This window comes from Pezoporus occidentalis, unplaced genomic scaffold, assembly GCF_034315485.1.
Source record: "Pezoporus occidentalis ecotype Australia unplaced genomic scaffold, CSIRO_AGI_Poc_V1 ctg46, whole genome shotgun sequence".
Taxonomy (NCBI): Eukaryota; Metazoa; Chordata; class Aves; order Psittaciformes; family Psittacidae; genus Pezoporus; species Pezoporus occidentalis.
In genome coordinates, this window is record NW_026915791.1 from 5,852,617 (window position 1) to 5,871,889 (window position 19,273).

The window sequence follows — 19,273 nt, forward strand, 5'->3', positions numbered from 1 at the left end:
AAAGCTGGGGAGTCTGCCTCCGGCAGCGGCACTCACGTTCCAGCTGCGTCTCTGCTGTGAGAGGTTTTGTGCTCATTGAAACCGTGAATCCCCTGCTCTTCGGACACGATTCCTTTGGAGTGAAAGCACCTGGTAGCATGTCCAGGGGCTGCCCTGCCACCGCAGCAGTGAAAACTTAGCAGCCACCCGTAGCTGCTTGTCCTGGCTTCAGCGGTAGCAGTCGTTTTTCTCCTTGGTAGCTGGTGCGGTGCTGCGTTTTGCTTCATCTCATACAGATCGGTTGTGGTCTGTTGGTAGTGCCCTGCCTCACAGGACGGTGCTGTTTGGGCACACACAGGCTGCCTGCCATAACGTCCATCTGTTTTCTCCTTTCCTGCTTCTACTCACAGGCTCGTGCTCAAATTAATAGCTCAACAGACACAGCAGTGTTGTCCACCCCCCTCTGACTGTGAACAGCCCTAAAGCCCCTGGATAAACTGTTCTTATCCCTCTGTCATAGTCCTTAGGGAGGCAGGGAGTGCTTGTAATGTGCTTGGACATTATTTGTAATGAAATATTGCATCATTTAAAGCAACAGCAGCGAATGTGAGGTGGTTTTATGTGGAGTGTCTTTGAAAAGAGACAGTGAGCAGCAGCTATGTATCAAAGAGAGGCGGCTTTGCTCTTTTGGGGACCATTCTGGTGTCCAGCGTTTCAGTTCTTGCTGATGATCCAGCTTTACATATCCTGATGGGATTTATTGAGAGTCCTTAGAGACACGTTTCCTTCTCCTGGCTGTCACAGACAAACACTATGGGAACATAATGTTGTGGGAATATTATTTTTCAGTACCTCTCATGATTTTCTATGGCCTGACATTGTGATTGCTGTTAGGAAAAGGGAATGGCTTTGATCAGGCTATGGAAGGGTATAAAAAATAAACCATGAAAATAGATGGTGGAGCAGTAGGAAACACACATAACTGCGGAGCAGAGCCACATCTGTTTCCCTTATTGGCCGTATGAATCTTGGTCAGAAGAAGCAGGAGTGTTTCTCACTCCCCATTCAGACCCTGTCTGTGTACACCAGGTCTTTGAGACCTGTCTGCAGACTGCCTTGCACAGCTTCTAAATACATGAAAGCTGCCTCCTCCTTCCATTCTGCGCTGTCTGAGGCACTCTGCTTGGGGCTCTCTCTTGTGTTGAACCTGGAAGAGAGCTTTTCCTGGATCAATATTTCAAGCCTTGGGTTTGGAGGCTCAATGCAATTCCCCAGCACAGGACCGCGGTGCTCAGGGAGCTGCTGGCCTCATCCCCTTTGCTTGGATATGCACACTGAACAGTCTGGCTTGGTATTTTTGTCCAGCTGGCAGTGACCCAGTTTGCCTCTGCAGTTGGGCCATGTTGCAAAACCTCTGTCAAGGGTTTCCTGCAAACCTGAAGGACGTGATGTCTCCACTGCTTGTGCCAGGTAACTCCTCCAAGGCAGAGCTGGGATGACTCCTTGATTGGCATCTCTGGCCCTTGCTTTGGTTTGTTTATGAAGGGGTAAGTCCCTTCATACGCTGATCAAGCCTGTCCTTTAGAGTGTGTGTGTGGGGGTTAATAGCATTTACTCTCAGCAGAGGGCTGTGCTGATGTCCTGCTGCAAGGTTTTCTGCTGCTCACCATAAATGCATTTATAGAATCATAGAATAGTTGGGGTTGGAAAGGACCTTAAGATCATCCAGTTCCAACCCCCCTGCCGTGGGCAGGGACACCTCACACTAAACCATCTCACTCAAGGCTCTGTCCAACTTGGCCTTGAACACTGCCAGGGATGGAGCATTCACAACTTCCCTGGGCAACCCATTCCAGTGCCTCACCACCCTCACAGTAAAGAACTTCCTCCTTATATCCAATCTAAACTTCCCCTGTTTAAGTTTTAACCCGTTACCCTTTGTCCTGTCACTACAGTCCCTAATGAAGAGTCCCTCCCCAGCATCCCTATAGGCCCCCTTCAGATACTGGAAGGCTGCTATGAGGTCTCCATGCAGCCTTCTCTTCTCCAGGCTGAACAGCCCCAACTTTCTCAGCCTAAAATAGTTACTTTATGTTCAGTTTCATTATGCAGTCTTGTCCTTTCATCTCAAAATTCTCTCCTTTTGTCATCTTCAGCTGTATTTATTTCAGTGAAATCATACCCTAACTCAGCCTTCAGTGTGCTAGGGCAAGCAAGTCAGGATCTTTCAATCACTTCTCCTATGGTAGAGTCTCTACTTCCCCTCTGTTATCCTAATGGCCTTTATTCTTCTTTTACATTTTCTGGTTCCATTTTTGTTAGTATTAACTATGTGTTACAGAATTGCATGCCACAGTCTAAAGAATGGATCACCATTGCCATGTATTTCTTCTTCTCTCTGCTGAATAGATCTTGGGATCGTACTAATATCATTCATAGGCTCACTGCAGAGTCATCTCACAATGATAAAACAGAATGGATCTTGGTCTTATTCTCTCTGCCATTTTCAGCTGAGTCCCAGCTAAATATTCTGTGACAATTCCCTAAGTATGTGATTTTACTTCTTCTATTCTCTATATTTATAAATTGGTCCCACTTTTTTTCTGCTTCACAGATGGGTCTGGCTTATTTATTGACCTTAAAGATCACAGCTTTGGTCCTCCACTGTAGGAGGGATGCATCCCGCCTCTGTGCCAGGAGCACACTGTCCACTATGCCCAGTTTCTTCTGGAAAGGTTCAGTAATTAAAACTTTAGTTAAGATTAATCCCGAGATCAAGGACTTCTACCAGGAACCTCTCTCTGCTGCAGCAGCTTTCCTTCCAACTCGGTAACTCATTCTTTGCCCTCCTAACCCAGAAATCCCATCGCAGCCCTCATCTCCTGCCAAACAAATCACGTCTCAGGACTTCAGCTGAGCTGCGTGTCATTCATGTTAGCATGAAGGGAAAGTAGGGTGTGCAATGCCATGACTTGGAGTGGTTTAAGGGGTCGTGGAACAGTGAGTCATTGTTAACGTCTGTCTGTCCTTGAGAAGCCTTGAGAGCCCTGTCTGCTCGCAGCCTGGCAATAACCATTGAGGAGGTGACTCAGAGGGGGGTAAACCACACCACAGGTTAATCTTTAACTAAGATTTTAAGAGCTCTCACACACGCATGGCTTCTAACCCACTCGATGCAGGAGCCTGCGTCACCGGCCTTCCTGTGTTTGCTATGGAGACCCATCTGCAGGTCCATGAGGAAGTGATCCCAACAGGCAGAAAAATAGGGAAGACTTGTTTCAGGTCCCCTTTGCTGTGCAGCCCAGCTCCATGGCATCACCATCTGCAGTGGCTTCCTGACAGCAGCTTGTCCCACCTGCTGCTGCAGATGAATCCATTCTGCTGTGCTTTACCTGGGAACCGCTCTGTGTACTATTACTGCTTGGGAGACAGGTTTGCTTGCTTGCTTCTTTTGTTGTATTTGCCTCAGGGGAAACCTCCTGGTGTGGTTTAGGGGTGAGGCCCGGATGCAAGTGATGGCACAAAGATGTGGCAGAGGAAGGAGACCGGGAGGGACCTTGTCGGGCCATGACTAAAACTGGTCCTGTGGAAGCAAGGGAAAGGATGACAAGCTGCTGAGTCCTCCTGAGAGCCACTCCTATTGCATGGAGGGTAGCTTTGGGGAAGGCAGTTACAATGGGGAATTCTTGTCTATAGTCCTGCATGGCACTGGCTTTTGTTTTCATGTTGCTGGTCAAGGTAAACCCTGAAAGGCAAGAGCACTGCAAAAGGAAGAAGGGAAAGGAGTCACAGCGAGAAAGTATCTTCATTTTTGTCTTGTCTGTATTAGGCTTTTACATGGAGATGGATATGGAAATGTGAAGCAAAGAACCTTCAATTTGCAAATACTAGAATAAGCTTAACATTTCCTATTGAAGTCCCCGTAGGCAACCCAACCTGTTCTTTACCGTTGAACAGGATGGGCCATGGGGTTTCCACAGCCTCTCCTCTATCACTTCCCACAGTGACTGCATCCCAGGGAACCTTCAGACTTCATGCCAGCTGCCAGCACCTCCCATGAAAGGCTGCTGTGCCCTGGGTCTGTCTATGGTGATTTCCCTGCAGTGGGAGCAGTACAGACCCTGCAAGTGGAATTGCGCCTTTCCAAGGCCATGGATCACAATAAATTTCATCATTGAAAGCAGGCTGGAGAACAAGGAGGATCCCTTCACCTCTTCAGCCTCTGCTTCTCTTGTCTCCAACTCTGCCATTCAAGGACTTGCTGAAACACATGGAAACACTGATAATGCTTTTAGTGCTGCAAAACTCTCTGTGGGAAACAGCAAAGCAACACAAGAGGGAGGGCAGCAAAACAACATGGACAGGTTTTCAAAGATCCCCAAATAATCCATTTGGCATCTAATCCATGTTGGCAGCCTCACACGTGTATTCAAGGGGAGGGGGGCTTCCTCTTCAGTGGAGATGCTTACTGATCCCACTACCTACAGAACGTTTGAGGATGGACACAGATAAGCAGAACTGCCTAAATGACAAGGGAGTCCAGGGTTCGCTAGTCCTGCTGTGCCAGAGCAGTAAGTACAGCTAGTTCTCATGTACCCTTCTCAGCTGGTGCTGAGCCATTAAGCCTTTGCACTTCACTTGCCTGCCAGTAACAGAGGCAGGAGGGCAGGCAGGCCAGCTCCTCTCACCTCTTCTCTCTGTTGCTGAGACCTGTCTGCTTTTTGAGGTGATGATTTGGGGTTGATCAGTCAAATACTGAGCTGGGAAATGTTTTCCTCTGTCTCTCACCATTCTTCCTTCTCACTGCTCTTCCATTGCCTTATGAAAGGTGAGACTGTTGGGGGAGAGGAGTAAGACTGATTATTGATTGCCTGTCTGAAGAATAGATAGGGTCCTGTCTGTGTGCTGGGGAGAAGGTACAGCACTGTTCAGGTAGGGAATCTGTGAGCTGGAAACCCCTGGCTGCTTCCTTAAGTCTCCAGGAGTTGAAGGCACGAGATGATGTGTGCTCCCTCCTCTGCCTAGATTTCAGTGCAGCCTTTTTGGTTTTTCACGCTGCTATGGAAGTGGATGATGGATGTCAAGATACTGCGTGTGTGTGTGTGTGTGTGTGTGTGTGCGCTTGGGGCTCTGGATTCTTTATATCTCCAGTCCTGGCTACGTTTTCTGTTCTGCACAACTGTTTTCTGTGCCTGTTCCTGCTCACAGGAGGGTGCGGAACCCCTTTACCTCGTGGTGTCAACACAGTGCTGGTACAGTCACCTCTGCTGTCTTCCCTGGTGTAACTCGTGTTAACTGTCGTGTTTGCAACCACAAGGAAAGTGATTATTTTCTAAACCAGGTGGCGAGTGGCTTCCCTTGAAGGGAAGCATCCCTCTCTATGCTGGTACTCAATGGGAAATGGGCCGACCTGGATCTCTGGAAAGATGAGCTGGGGCCCTGCTGAATTATTGAGCACACACCAGAGTCATCAGCTCAGAGAGAAAGAGAAGCACCAGCTTAGGTCACAGGTGTGGGATGGACATTATTAGCTTCAAGAGCACAGGAGTGTAACTGATCTGCCTCATGCACTTGTGCTCTCCTGTCTGGATCTGTGTCACAGCTGCTTGGTACTATGGCACAGATGCTCACCTTGGTTTGGTGGCCCTCTCTGGAGCCATAGACAGTCGCAAAAGCCCAGCTTCACAGTATGGAATCCCCCCCTCCTTTTCAGAGGCAAGACCTCCCTCTTAGGGAGGAGCAGCAACCTCAGGTCACACGCATGGAAACTGAGGCACAGTGTTTCAGTCTAACACTTGAACCTGTTGGCCACAGTTAAACCCCCTTTACTCACTCCATAAGCAGGTTTGCAGAGGGCACAATCACCAGCAACTGCAGCAGGAGGCCCATTGGAGTTTATATGTGCACAGCTCTGGTGAACAAACAGGTTGTCTAATGAGATGACTTAGTTGCCCAAGTATGTGTGTTTGCTCCTCAAGTTTTGGTGCAGACTGTGTGCCCAAGTCTATAAGGAGAGATAAGGGGGTTGAAAATAAGATCCCATCTCCAAGCTATGCCCGAGATCTCTGAAATCCCCCCACTGTGCGTGTCCGAACACAATGGTGAATGTCCTTCTGCCCCTTTGGCCACCAGAATCTGCTGTGAAGCAAGAAGAGGACAGGATGGGATGCAGCAGTGTGCAAAGAGTCATACAGCTTCTTCTTGCTTGGTGGCACTGGCCCTTACCAGCACTGGCAGATGGCTGGTGCACCCATAGAAGATGCTGTCTCACTCAAAGGGGACAGTATCCCTTACCCTGTATGAGGCACCCTGTCCTGTGCCTGAAGGAATTTCTACCACATCCTCAGGCAGTGATCTTGCACACTTTTTGCTTCTTTCTCCTGCTTTAGTGATACATTAAAATAGTTTATTACTGGAGGAGGCCTACCTTATCTGTAAACCTTTTTTCCTATATCGCCACCTTCTCATTACAAATAATCCATGACTAAGCTCATATAAGCCAAAGCAGTATGATGAACATCCTGTAATCGGGCTCATTTTTGTTTGCAGTTGCCTGAGAAGGCCTCTGACATCACCCTCAGAATGTCTTATTCCACTGTAAGGTGACACTGACAGAGCAGCACAAGGGCACTGGGTTCTGCTCACTACTTTGTCAATAGAGACGGTGGGGTGAGTCTGCCCGTGGACCTTTTCAGACGTGGTATCTCAGTGCATTGCTCATGCTCAAGTGAGGTGACAAGTGAACAGTGGCTCAAAGTGTTTGAAGAACCATTAGGGCAGGTTATATTCCCTTTTCCCTCTTCCTCACACCTATCCTGTGACCTCCGGATCCTGTGCTTCATGAGTTCAACTGTGCTGGCAGAAGATCAATAGGGCAAACCCTATCTTTCATGTAGAGTTGAAGTGAACTGCTCAACTGCACCAGAGTTCAGCTAGGGAACTTCTCTTCTAAGTCTGGTCCTTTTTCTTTATCTCAATGACAGCTTGTCATGGTTTCTTGGGACCAAAGAAACATTGGTTGTTTTCCCCTGTTAAAAACTACCAGTCCTTGAACACCAAAATAGAGCACTTGTGTTTGGAGGTGAGAAGTTGACTCCTGGCAGTGTCCTTTGGTCCACAGCTACCTTGTGAAAATCTGCCTGTGCTGGGTCAGATATTGACCTTTGAAAAGCCAATAGCTGTAAACACACTACAGGGTGTTCAGTGGGTTTTGCAAGGTTTCTAACTCTTAATCTCTGAAGAATCTGCACTCATTGAGTATGGTCTGGGCCCCTCACCACAATTTCAGGAGCGAGATTAGAGGGAGCCAAGTGAGGAAAAGGGGGCAAAGCTGCTTAAATTAAATACCTGGTATCTGTCTTCTGAATAGGAATTTTAGGCTGTCTGAAAAGAGTTCAGGTTAGATATAAGGAAGAAGTTCTTCACTGTGAGGGTGCTGAGGCACTGGAATGGGTTGCCCAAGGAAGTGGTAAATGCTGCATCCCTGGTGGTGTTCAAGGCCAGGTTGGACAGAGCCTTGGGTGCCATGGTTTAGTGTGAGGTGTCCCTGCCCATGGCAGGGGGGTTGAAACTCGATGAGCTTAAGGTCCTATCAAACCCAAACCATTCTGTGATTCTATGATTCTATGAAAAGCAGAGGAGATGATATCAGTTTCAGGTATACTTTAACACCTTATACCTCACCAATGTGGAAGCAAGTTTCAGGATCAGTGTTTTGTGGAATGTTCTGTCAGAAAAGGCTTTTATTTTTTGCTGAAATGCAGGATGAAGAGAAGGGCTGGAATGGCCCTGCCCGATTTTCTGTCACCCTGTGTACAAGATGTTGCTGGCTGGCTGTACCACCATCCCTCTGGGCGCAGGAATTGGGCTTTGGCTAGGGAACTGGGTACCACTTCCAAACCCAAACCATTATATGATTCAATGGTACAGATAAGCTTTTGCCTGCCCAGAGGAGACCAGCCCCTCTGCAGAATTCCCATGCTGCCTGGCAGTACCTGTCAGTGGGAGAAGGGTTGGTTGTTCTTCCTTTGGTGTACCTAGCTCTTAGTCTCCAAACTGGAAGTACCTTGGCTTGCAGGAGCAGCAGAGACTTGCTTTTTCCACCTTAGATCACGAGGCTGGGGTTGATGGTTGATGCTTCATGATGGAGGGTCTCAGCTGGTTTGTCTGTTCCATGTGCTCCCTGGGCAGTGCTCTGGGAGTGGATGAATAAGGAGCCTGTGTGATACAGCATGTGGAGGGAACGCAGGTGTTGCAGTGCTCCGGCACACCATAAACTCAGCCAGCCTGACCTGTGTTCCTCTGAACAGTGCTGCTCACACGTGGGGCAGTAATGCTGCAGACCTTTAACCCACCTTCCAGTAAGAAAGAGATTGTAAACACAGCAGTGATAACACGTAGTAAAGCAGCCATTTATGATGCTTCAGCAGGTGAGCCTATTTACTTTAAGTACCTTTCTTTGGGACGAGATAGTGCTGTGTCCCTAGGCAGGCCTTCCCCTCCTGTATCATCATGTCAAATCCTGGTTTATTTAAGAAGAGCACAGGTATCTTGATTTCTCTCAGAAGCACCTTGCTCAAATGGTCTCAAATTGAGGCCACCAGGGTTTCTACAGCAATCTTTGAGACAGCTGGAATAGATTCAGAGATTGTAGAACAACATCAAATAGGACTGCTGAGCCCAAGTGTGGCTTCAGTGTCACTGACCTAGTATTAGTGGCTGTAGCCACCTGACTCCAGATCACTTCTTACCTGTGCTGGGTCCAGTGCTTTAGCCAGGAAATGCCAAATACACCATTTCAATGGGAGCTAAACCCTGCAGCAAAGTAGTTTACAGAAGCTTGAACACAGCAGGATTCAATGCATTATGTATGGATCAGCCCTCTGGAACTGCACAGGCACCTAAGTTATGCCTGTAGGAAAACAGTAATTGAAAACCTCCTTCTTCCCCACCTCTTGGAGCTGCCTTGCGTTAAATATTAACAGCCTTGGTTCATCAATTCCCTGGTTCACTTGGCTTCTTTTAACAACAGATGTAGTTACAACAACTCCTCTGCCTCCGTCCCTGCTCCTGTCAGCACAGCCCATGGTGAAACCCAAGACTCCAGTGCTGTAACTCTGCCTGCAGAGCCTGGCTGCTGCCCTGGTCGTGTGGTCTCCTCCATCTGTCTCCTTGGGATCACCAATGCATCCTGCTTTCCGCATCTGGGATTAGCCTGTGCTGTGGGCCACTGGTTGCAGAGAAGGGTTGGTTAAAGGACGCAGAGAAAAGGAGCCCACAGGAAGGAGTTTCTGCTGTCAGAGGGGTGAGCATGGCCAGCAACTCCAGCACACTGCCCCGGGTGACTTTCCAGACACCAGAGAAACCTGGGGAGGAATCGTCACACAGGAAACTGGGCAAGTTAACCATCAAGTACAACCGCAAAGACCTACAGCGCTGGCTGGACCTGGAGGAATGGATCAACGCCCAACTGCAGGAGCTGTACCAGTGCCGGGTGAGTAACTGGGGCAGGTCAGCCCCTCACTCATCGGGTGAATGGGACCAGTGTCCCGTGTGCTGGGACAGAAGTGTGCTTGCTCTGAGCCACTGGAAGTAGCTCCTCATCTTCAGTCTTCGTTAGGTATCTTATTGCCACCTGCTACAGCACTGACTGGTGTATCTGCAGTCAGAGGAGCTTGCACCAGTATAATCCAACTAGCTTTAAACTGCCTGGTCTTGTACCTGCTGGGGGTGTAGCTATTGCTCACAGAACCTAGAGAGATGTACAGACCTGGAATGCTGCTTGTTGCTGAGCTCCACATACAGACTGTCTTTGCTGCAAGTGGTAGCTAAGCAAGATGGGTTGGAATTATTAGTGTAGCCTTGTTCCTTTGGTCACAATAGCGTAGCTGTACCTGCTGTTTGAATGAGGCACTTTGGATAATGCTGAACCTGTAGCTGCAGAGTTGCGGCTGCCCCATCCCTGGCAGTGTTCAAGGCCAGGTTGGACAGAGCTTAGAGCAACCTGGTCTAGTAGAAGGTGTTCCTGCTCATGGCCGGGGGTTTGGAACTGGATGAGCTTTAAGGTGCCTTCCCAACCCAGTCTAGTCTGTGAATCTGATTCTATGATCATGTCATGTACATAGGAGCAGAAAACACACATGACCTAGACCTAGTCAGACAGGCAACATTCAGTGTGTCTGTGCAGTGCTCGTGGTTGTCCTGGTGAGAGATTGCTCTTCAAAATAACAGTGCCAGTGATGGCATCACTTGCTGACCTGCCTGCACTGGCATTTAAGGAACTGTCCCCTGGGTCTACCTGGTTGGTAGCTCAGTACAGAGCTACCTGTACTGAGCTACCTGACTGTTGAGATTTGCTAGAGATAAGCAATGGGAATGGCTGCTGCTTTGAGTAACAGAACATCTTGCTCTTTGGCAAATTGTTGTGGTTTTAGAGGACATTTGGGTTTGTGTGTGGGGTTTTTTGAGATAGATGAAAGCACCTGGTACCACCAGTAACGTGATCCAAGATGAGGATCCCCATGTGCTTCACTTACTTGCCCAAGTCTACAGATGTGCACTTGTAAAGGTGTCAGAAAACCAAGCCAGGTTACATTACCACTTCTGGTTTTCTGAGAATTGGGAGCTGTTCACTGTCTTCAAAGTAGCTGCCCAAAGGGCATATTTTTTTCCTACTACAAAATCCCAGCAGGCAAAAGTGCAAAATCCAGCCATGCCCTTACAGGAACAGATTGCCAGTAGATTGCCTTTGCTAGCACCTCTCCTGCACAACAGGTTTCCCAACTTCCTGCTATATTTGGGCCAACCAAAGAGATTTGCTATAGGGAACTACACAATATGATGCTGTGCCAGGTCAGAGATTGTTAGTAGGGTACAACAGGGGGGGTTACACAGGATCTCTTCAATTAAATACATGTGCCACAGTAAATTACTTGTAATCACCCAGGTGCCAGCAGGTCCTGCTAATTGTGGCAAGGCTATTTAGTTTGCCCTGCTAGTCTGGGCTTCCTTGGATCCATTGATTTCCATTAATTTGTCTTTTTGTCAGCTTCTTCCATAGCTCCACCTGCCCTGGGCAGTGCAATGTTCCTCAGTGTCTTCCAGAAACCTGTGTTTCTGGAAGAAACACTTCTAGAAAGGAAGGGTATAGAATGATGGAATGGTTTGGCTTGGAAAGGACCTTAAGATCATCCAGTTCCAACCCCCCTGCCATGGGCAGAGACACCTCACACTAAACCATGTCACCCAAGGCTCTGTCCAACCTGGCCTTGAACACTGCCAGGGATGGAGCATTCACAACCTCCCTTGGCAACCCATTCCAGTGCCTCAGCACCCTCACAGTAAAGAACTTCTTCCTTATATCCAACCTGAACTTCCCCTGTTTAAGTTTAAACCCATTGCCCCTTGTCCTGTCACTACAGTCCCTGATGAAAAGTCCATCTCCAGAGTCAGAATGAACAGCACTGTAGGTTCAATTGCAGCAAGGTTAGTTCAAGCATTGCCTCCTGATACAGATAACCTGAATGCTATGCTATTCACTGTCATGAGGCTTTTTGCAACAAAACTAAGAACCAGGAGACAATTTTGATTTTCGAGATGATTCCCTGCACATGGAAGCCACAACACCATCCATACTTGGACCCAAAAGCCCATAGGTTCCAACTCTTTCTCACTCTCCTTGCCTATTTAGCTTCTTAGCCAGAGACAAAGTCAGGCTGGATCAACACCTGGTCTAAACAGTCACATTATAACTATTATTTGGAAGAGGAAATGCTGTATGGGTCGCAGTACAATATATTTAAGTCTGGTTTATTAGTTACTATCAGGTCAGTTGCATTACAAAGCTGAACAAAGGTTTTCTACTTCATCTCTGGCTTGGTATCAGAGAACAAGTTTCTTTTTTCCCTGTAAGTATTGCCTTTATTGCACAATGTTTTACATTCACATCCATAAATGCTACCCAGTAATCACGTACTATGTTGTTTAGTCAGTCTCCTTATTCTGATTACTATTAAAATATCACTAGTGTTGCATTGTCAAAGATTATTTTGCAAATCCATTGAAAACCACAGCCTGCTTTTCATGCAGTCTGGTAAGGACACGTGGACCTAAAATATATCTGTGATCAAGTTTCCAACTGTTTCAACTAACACCCCCATGCATGACAAGATTATTACTCCAATCACCAAAGCTTGGGGTTTCTCTCACATTAAAGGAGACTATTATACCCCTTTCATGTCTATTAGAGAAAGCTGGCAAGTTATTGTTAGGCCTCTGAAAAGCCTTACTGGTTTTCTCTCCATTACTGCAAAAAGCCTTAGTAGAAATCCCAACTATGTGAATGTATTTAGCCTAATTTCCTTGTATTACTTGTACTTCTCTAAGATTAAGCCCACTGGATTTCTGTCAGCTGGGTTTTCCCACTGAGCAGTGGTATCAAGAGTTGAGGTGGGAAAAGATGAGGAATGTATGCATCAGGATGTGCAGCTGTAGCAGACACCAGAGAGGGACAGGAATCTGTGCTCTAAGAATCTCCTTATTTTGAGACAATTTGTATCTTGACCTCAAGTGTGCAGCAGTTCTATGCAACTAGTTCCTCCTCACTTCAAAGTGAGGAGGAAGAAGCTGCTCCCTTCTTTAAAGATGGCCTCCAGAGTCCTTAAAGTTTGAAGGTTTGTTAAGTATGGGTTGGTTTTATTCTTTTTAGCTAAGAGAGGAAACAGAGGCAGCAGCTCCTGAACCACAAATTGACCTTGAAGATCTCCTGGAGGTCCCTAATGAAGAACAGAAATTAAAACTACAGGTCAGAGGGACTGGGGACTTTTAAGTTGGGACTTCCTTCAGAAGAAGTAGTTGCATGTATGTGTATATAGTGTTACATGTATATGTATATTTATATAGTGTTGCATGGTGGTTCCCTGTGCCATATTATGTCAAATGTAGTAAGATTATATATCCTTTCTGTAGAGAGGGGAGAAGAGATCAACTCGTAGAATACTGAGATGACTCCTCCCTATTTTTGCTTTTAGGAAATCCTCCATGAGTGCTCCAACCCGACAGAGGTGAGTGAAGCACCATCAATATATATATGTTATACTGTGCTGGGAGAGTGTGTCTTTGTTGCTGCTTCACTGAATAGCCACAGTATTCCTGTGCCTAACACAACGCTGCAAATTTGTTTAATTCCCAATGGAAAGTGTTTGCTGCTTTATTCTGCTGTGTTAGAAAAGTACATGTAAATCTACATCATATACATGATGAGATGAGGGCAGAGCAGTGAAGCAAATAAGGAATTACACATTATAACCAAAGTCCATTTCATGTTTTGGACATCCTAACCTGACCAAGGTGAGTTGCTATTTGGACCTCAGCATAGAAAATCCATAGACAGGGATTACAGCTCACATAACCATCTTTCACACTGTTAAAAAAATGCATTCTCAGCTTAAACCACTCTACTGTTATGAATGACAAGAATGTTGGATGGCCCTCAGATTGGATTGGGCAGATAATTGTTGAGTAGTGGCTACATAAGTCAGTTTTTCAAGTTTGGTTTTCTTCCCATGTGAAGTTTACAAGTACTGGTTTTGAGTTAGAGAGTTGAAGAACTCCCACAAGCTGTCACAATGTCCAAAAGAAATGGAACCCAATACTTTGCAGTGTGGTGCATGCACCACACAACAGTCGCCTTTGCTGTACTGCATATCTGTGCAAAATGGGGTCCCCCACCACTGCTTCAATCACACACATTGCATGTGCTAGGACATCATTAATCAGGCTCTATATCTTGTCAAGCCTATGTAGCTGTACAGTGAGGAACATACAGAAAATGAGGTGGATACACAACCATCACTGAAATTTAACTTTGCTGTAGTAATCATTACAGAGAGTCTCCTAGCAAGTATTCAGCAGACAAGGCTGGCAATAGGGAAATTTCAGATCTTAGGCAAGAACCCCACATTCCCAGAGATGTAACTGGAGTTTGCTCTACTGCTTGATGAGCCCTGAAAGTGTATTGTGGACAGCATGGTACTTGCTAACTACAAATACTGCTGTCCCGTTAGCAAATCTATGTCCTTTCATCCTGGTGATCTTGAATCCAGTCCCCTTGAAAGATCACAGCAGCCTATTTGCAGAAAGAGGAAATCACAGAATCATAGAATAGTTAGGGTTGGAAAGGACCTTAAGATCATCCAGTTCCAACCCCCCTGCCATGGGCAGGGACACCTCACACTAAACCATGTCACCCAAGGCCTCGTCCAACCTGGTCTTGAACACTGCCAGGGATGGAGCATTCACAACCTCCCTGGGCAACCCATTCCAGTGCCTCACCACCCTCACAGTAAAGAACTTCCTCCTTATATCCAATCTAAACTTCCCCTGTTTAAGTTTGAACCTGTTACCCGTCATCCTATCACTACAGTCCCTAATGAAGAGTCCCTCCCCAGCATCCCTATAGCCCCCCTTCAGATACTGGAAGGCTGCTATGAGGTCTCCACACAGCCTTCTCTTCTCCAGGCTGAACAGCCCCAGCTTTCTCAGCCTATTTTCATACGGGAGGTGCTCCAGTCCCCTGACCATCCTTGTGGCCTCCTCTGGACTTGTTCCAACAGTTCCATGTCCTTTTTATGTTGAGGACACCAGAACTGCACACAGTGCTCCAAGTGAGGTCTCACGAGAAAATAAACTGGTTTGCCCTGAAGGGACTGACTGAAAAGGTACGTATGATCCTAGGCATTTACTTCCAGAGTATGCTGTGGCAGGCAACCTCTGATCACCCAAGAGAGGAAGCTGTGCTTCCTCACAGCGCAAATGGTGAGCTGCAGTACTTCCAGTGACCTTGCCTAATTACAAGGACATGTAGCTCTGTCTTTGGGTGAAGAAAGGTTGCACACTCCATTATGGCGATGTTACATTGTCATGCAAAGTGTAAAATTTGCTCTAGTCACATTAACTTCTGTTTGGAATAACCAGATGGTCCAGTTTAGTTCATAGTCCTTGGCTGTGTCAGCAAAGTAGTTGGGGTTTATCTCCATTAACTGCTGAACTATCTGCTCTGCCTGCCCTCAGCCCCTGCTCCAGGTTATCATTAGTCCTATGTGTGTTTTGCTCCACCTCTTCTCTGCCAGCCACTTCCTTGTAGAATTGGCATGGTTTCGAGATGGTTTGCAATGCACAACATGGAGCTTTACAGGTTCTACAAGAGGGACAACTTGCTTTGCCCTAGATTGGGAGGGCTGCAGAAGTGGGCAGGAAGTAATGGTAGCAACAGGAAGCAGTGGAACCTAACAGAGGACAATGGCATCTTCAGGTCATCTCAAGGTGGAAAAAGCAGGTATCTGGGATGAAGAAAGGGGAGGCTGGCTCCTGATGAAAAGGTATGGCTGCTCCAGAGGTAGACAAGGGAAGGGAAACAGAAGGGCTTTTAGATCCTTCTCATCCATACAAAGGTCTCCTTTCCTAAGCTAAAATTCTGGTTTTTGCTCAGCATTAAGGCAAATGTGGGAATAATGCAAGTGCCATAGCAAACTCCGGGCTGCTGAGTGCTAGAACTGACATACTTCTTCAACCAATTCTCATTCTAGGACTTCATTACAGAACTGCTTAGTCGATTGAAAGGTCTCCGGAGAGTCACCAATCCTCAGAAGAAATGACCTTGCCCCCATGGAACACCCAGCTTTGGTCACAAGGGAATATGCATCTTCCCCACAAAACCCAGGATCAGAAACATCACTTCAGAATATGTTTAAGACTTACTGATATTGAGAAAACATTACCAAGTTTGTGAACTTTACACCAGTGGTTTGAAGTCTCAGCTCATCCCAGATCTACGCATACAGCAGGGAGCTACACTGTACATATTCCTGATTATTAAAGGGCATGTTAACCTGGGGAACAGGCCAAGATGTCCTTCCTTTAGTTTCTTCTACGAATTTCCACGCTGGCTGAGAAGCACTGAATACAGTTCTCAGGAGCTCATCAAGACTTCTTTCTTTCCATCCACTGCAAGGAAAACAAGGCATTGGTTATCACTCATTCATCAACATGGAAAATCAGTTACTGTTAAGCTGCACCCTGTTTCAGTCTGGCTGGGACCCAGCTGTGATCTCCTGCCTGTTACTGCTGTACCTGACTGTACAGCATTACACGTACTTTGTAGGTCTTATGAAGCCTCTGTTATCATGGTGGTTGGACAGAAAATATATGGTAGGATGGAAGGAAAATGAGTGCACCTGATCTACTTAAGGGGAAACAACTGCTAAGGTTAATGGAAGAGACTGTTTTTCCTTTTTGTGGAATTTAGGACTTGCTTGTTTAGAAGATGCTTTTAAATTATTAAGATCTGGGAATGATTTTTGTCATCATTTAAAAATGGAAAAATGCTTATTTTGTATATTAAACCAGAGAAAACCAGACATGCACTGCTTGCTTTTGCTCTCTTTTTAGACACTAACGAAAAACTGAAATGAGAAAATATTTGCTCTCAATTTCCCTGCAGGGAGCATCTCAGAGCAAGTCTTTTGCCGACAGGTTGGTCTCACAAATGAGATATGAAGTAGGACAGATTGTCTTGAGGCAAAAACTCTTCTGGCTACAATATTGTGTGGCTGGAAAAATACAGAGGAAACTACATCCAGCCTCTCAGCAAGCCAGTAACTTGACACATGTGGCTAGGAACTAAGACAGCAAATGGAGGCTGGTTGCTCAGGCAGAGCAGCCTCCCACATCATGTCCTGCCCCTATGCTCTCATGCAGCAGGGGTAACAAAGCAAGATGTGGCCAGTGCTGGATGATTTCTCAGCTCACTGGTGCAAAAAGAAAAAGGTGGATGCAAGGCAACCAGAGCAATTTCTTCTTTTTTTTAGTTCTTAAAAACAGTAAATCATACTTGCTTTTATTTACCATTCTTTAAACCAGCTGCCACTTCACCCTGCTGTTTCTCAGCATCATCACTCATGTAAGGCTGTAATGTCTGGAATGCACATACTGTGTGAGAATGTGTCTTTAAAGGAACTTTGCCCTCGTGATTATACCAAGATAACTCAGAATGCGTGAAAGTTCATATGCTTTTCTAACTGAGGGTTTATGAAGGTGTATAAAATAACCTTTAATGCAATCCTCCCTTAGTTATGATCAACACTTATATTGCCCTTAAAATATCCTGGCTGCTACATTTAGACACGTGACCATGTTACAGCATTCGAGGTTACATGCAGACGCAGCAAATGCAAGTTAATGCAGTTTAACTAAGATGAGACCTCTCTTTGTAAGATAATGAGTTCAATCTTGTGTTAGCCTTATTTTGACTTCTTGTTGGGGGTGGAGCCTACATTTGATGTTCCACACACAAAGCATTCTCAGAGGGAAACAAAATCTACTTGTGCCCTTATGGTATGCTCCAAAGATAGAAACAAAGAAGCTGATTCTCTTTCTTGAAGATAGCAAGCTCTTTTCCGTCCTTGAATGGCTAAGACTGAAGTCAATATGGTCTGCAAGGAACTGATTGTTTACCAGTATCCTTTCAAAGACAAGGACAGAGAGTAAGCAACAGTTAAAAGTGCACTGCCCACGTAAAGGTCATGCAACATTCCTCTTCCACAATGACAGATTCAGCTATGTTTGCTTCCTTCAGACAGCTAATTAAAATACCCCTTTTACCCTCCTCTATGGAGCTCATTGAGGCAGCAGCTCCAGTGGGAATGGCTTTTCAGGGGAAAGTGATTGGGCTGCCACTAAAATGGCCAATTACATGCAGAAAGCTCAGCAGCCACAAAAATGCCCATTAGTGGTGCAGGGAAAGCATCAGCATGTATGTATGACTGAATAGACTCGTCCATGTATGACTAAGACCTAGCTCAGATTATTGGGTTGGGTGCATTTCTGGATTCCCTGGGATGGCCCCATAGAAACCAGTCTGGGGAACTAAATGAAGTGCTTCCGGCTGTAACCTGCTGCTTTACTACTGATGGGAATAGGGCAGGACTTACAAGACACAGGCTGCCTAACTGCACTAGGAGCTCAAAGTTAGCTTGTGGCCAATGAAGTACCCAAAATGTTGCAAAAAGCACATTAGCTCATACTAAGATATTAGAAAAAAGAATTAAAATGTTGGAAAGGACACAGGCTGAAGCCCAAAGGAGTGGATCTTAGAAGAGATGTAAGAACAGGTATTTGCATCTTCTCCTGTACATGCAAAACACAGAGGATTAAACCTAAGACAGAACTGGGCTGTCTTGCTCTCAGGTTTATTATGCATGTGAAATAGCCATGAAAAAGTGTCATTCCTACAATAACACAAAGCCAGAATAGCATTTGGGTTTCATTTCTAAGACTCCTCAGGGCAGCGAGTCTCCACTTAAACTGTGTAACACAGGTCTCATTGTGAGCTCCTACACCATAACAACCCCAGTAGTTTTCCTATCCGCCTGTCCCAAAGAGACAAGCACTACTAAAGCAAGGACTACCAGGAGGAGGAAGATCCTCCACAAGAGTCAGGTTTTGCCACCCCATCCTAACAAAGGGCTTTGATGGCACTGCTGGATACACTTGTGATTTTTTAGTGTGCTAACCTGAAGTATTACTGTTCTACATTGCCTGATCCAGGTCTCTGTTGAAGGGCCTGATCCAGTCCAGCACGTTAGCACCAACCCATCTTCAGAAGTGGTTTAATTTGCTCGCAGTGCATTCACCAGGGCTGGTTGAGGTGCAGGCAAACACTGTTTCATCAACACACCTGCACCTTACTACCTTAAGCACAGGGGCAGGGCAGTCAACTGGGAGTGGCAGTGCCAAACCAGACAGGCAAGATTCATTGGAAACTCCTTGTCAAAGGCAAATCTTTGACGTTTTTGCCATTGGAATTTTTCAGCCTTAGAGAGCTCTCTCAAAAGTCACACTGTAGTCCTGGGAAGAGCTCATCCTGATAGGATATTACAGACGATTTAGGCCAGGTTTTGTTGGGTATTTGAAGTAATTCTGGGTGCTTTGGTTACTGGCAAGTATCAGTTGCATTTGGGCTGTCTAAGGGGAGAGCATATTAAAACGAGCTTCCCTCATAGCCAGATAAAGAACATCACACAAGTAACATCTATATCCTACCAGGGGATAACAAACAGAGCCAAATCCCGCTTTCAAACTAAAAACACAACTCTTCCAGACCACATGGCACCTCAGCACAGCCACTGCTGATCACAGCACTGTGCATCAGTAGTGTATTACCTTTACAAAGCACCCTTCATTTCAAGTACGTAAGCAACACTGCCTTTAAAGGCAGAGCAGCTCCTGCACCTTTCCC

General features: G+C 46.2%; 2 protein-coding genes across 3 annotated transcripts in view; both read left to right on the plus strand.

Moving 5' to 3' along the window:
- The window catches only part of INO80 (INO80 complex ATPase subunit), a 370,843-nt gene that overhangs the window by 323,632 nt on the left and 27,938 nt on the right, over window positions 1-19,273 (plus strand). The window lies entirely within an intron of this gene.
- On the plus strand, window positions 8,120-16,396 carry PPP1R14D (protein phosphatase 1 regulatory inhibitor subunit 14D). Of its 2 annotated transcripts, XM_062635794.1 has the most exons (4): window positions 8,120-9,472; window positions 12,686-12,781; window positions 13,008-13,040; window positions 15,564-16,396. In XM_062635794.1, the coding sequence occupies exons 1-4, from the start codon at window positions 9,290-9,292 to the stop codon at window positions 15,630-15,632; spliced, it is 381 nt and encodes a 126-aa protein (XP_062491778.1). In that variant the 5' UTR covers window positions 8,120-9,289; the 3' UTR covers window positions 15,633-16,396. The 2 variants fall into 2 exon arrangements, with proteins under 2 accessions (XP_062491778.1, XP_062491777.1); XM_062635793.1 differs by lacking the exon at window positions 15,564-16,396 and having other exon boundaries at window positions 13,008-14,388.

Excerpts from the sequence above, each read along its gene's own strand:
- PPP1R14D (XM_062635793.1), top strand. The coding sequence starts at position 9,290 with ATGGCCAGCAACTCCAGCACACTGCCCCGGGTGACTTTCCAGACACCA. Across the intron at positions 9,473-12,685 it reads AGGAGCTGTACCAGTGCCGG|CTAAGAGAGGAAACAGAGGC; the intron begins GTGAGTAACTGG and ends TATTCTTTTTAG. Across the intron at positions 12,782-13,007 it reads AACAGAAATTAAAACTACAG|GAAATCCTCCATGAGTGCTC; the intron begins GTCAGAGGGACT and ends TTTTGCTTTTAG.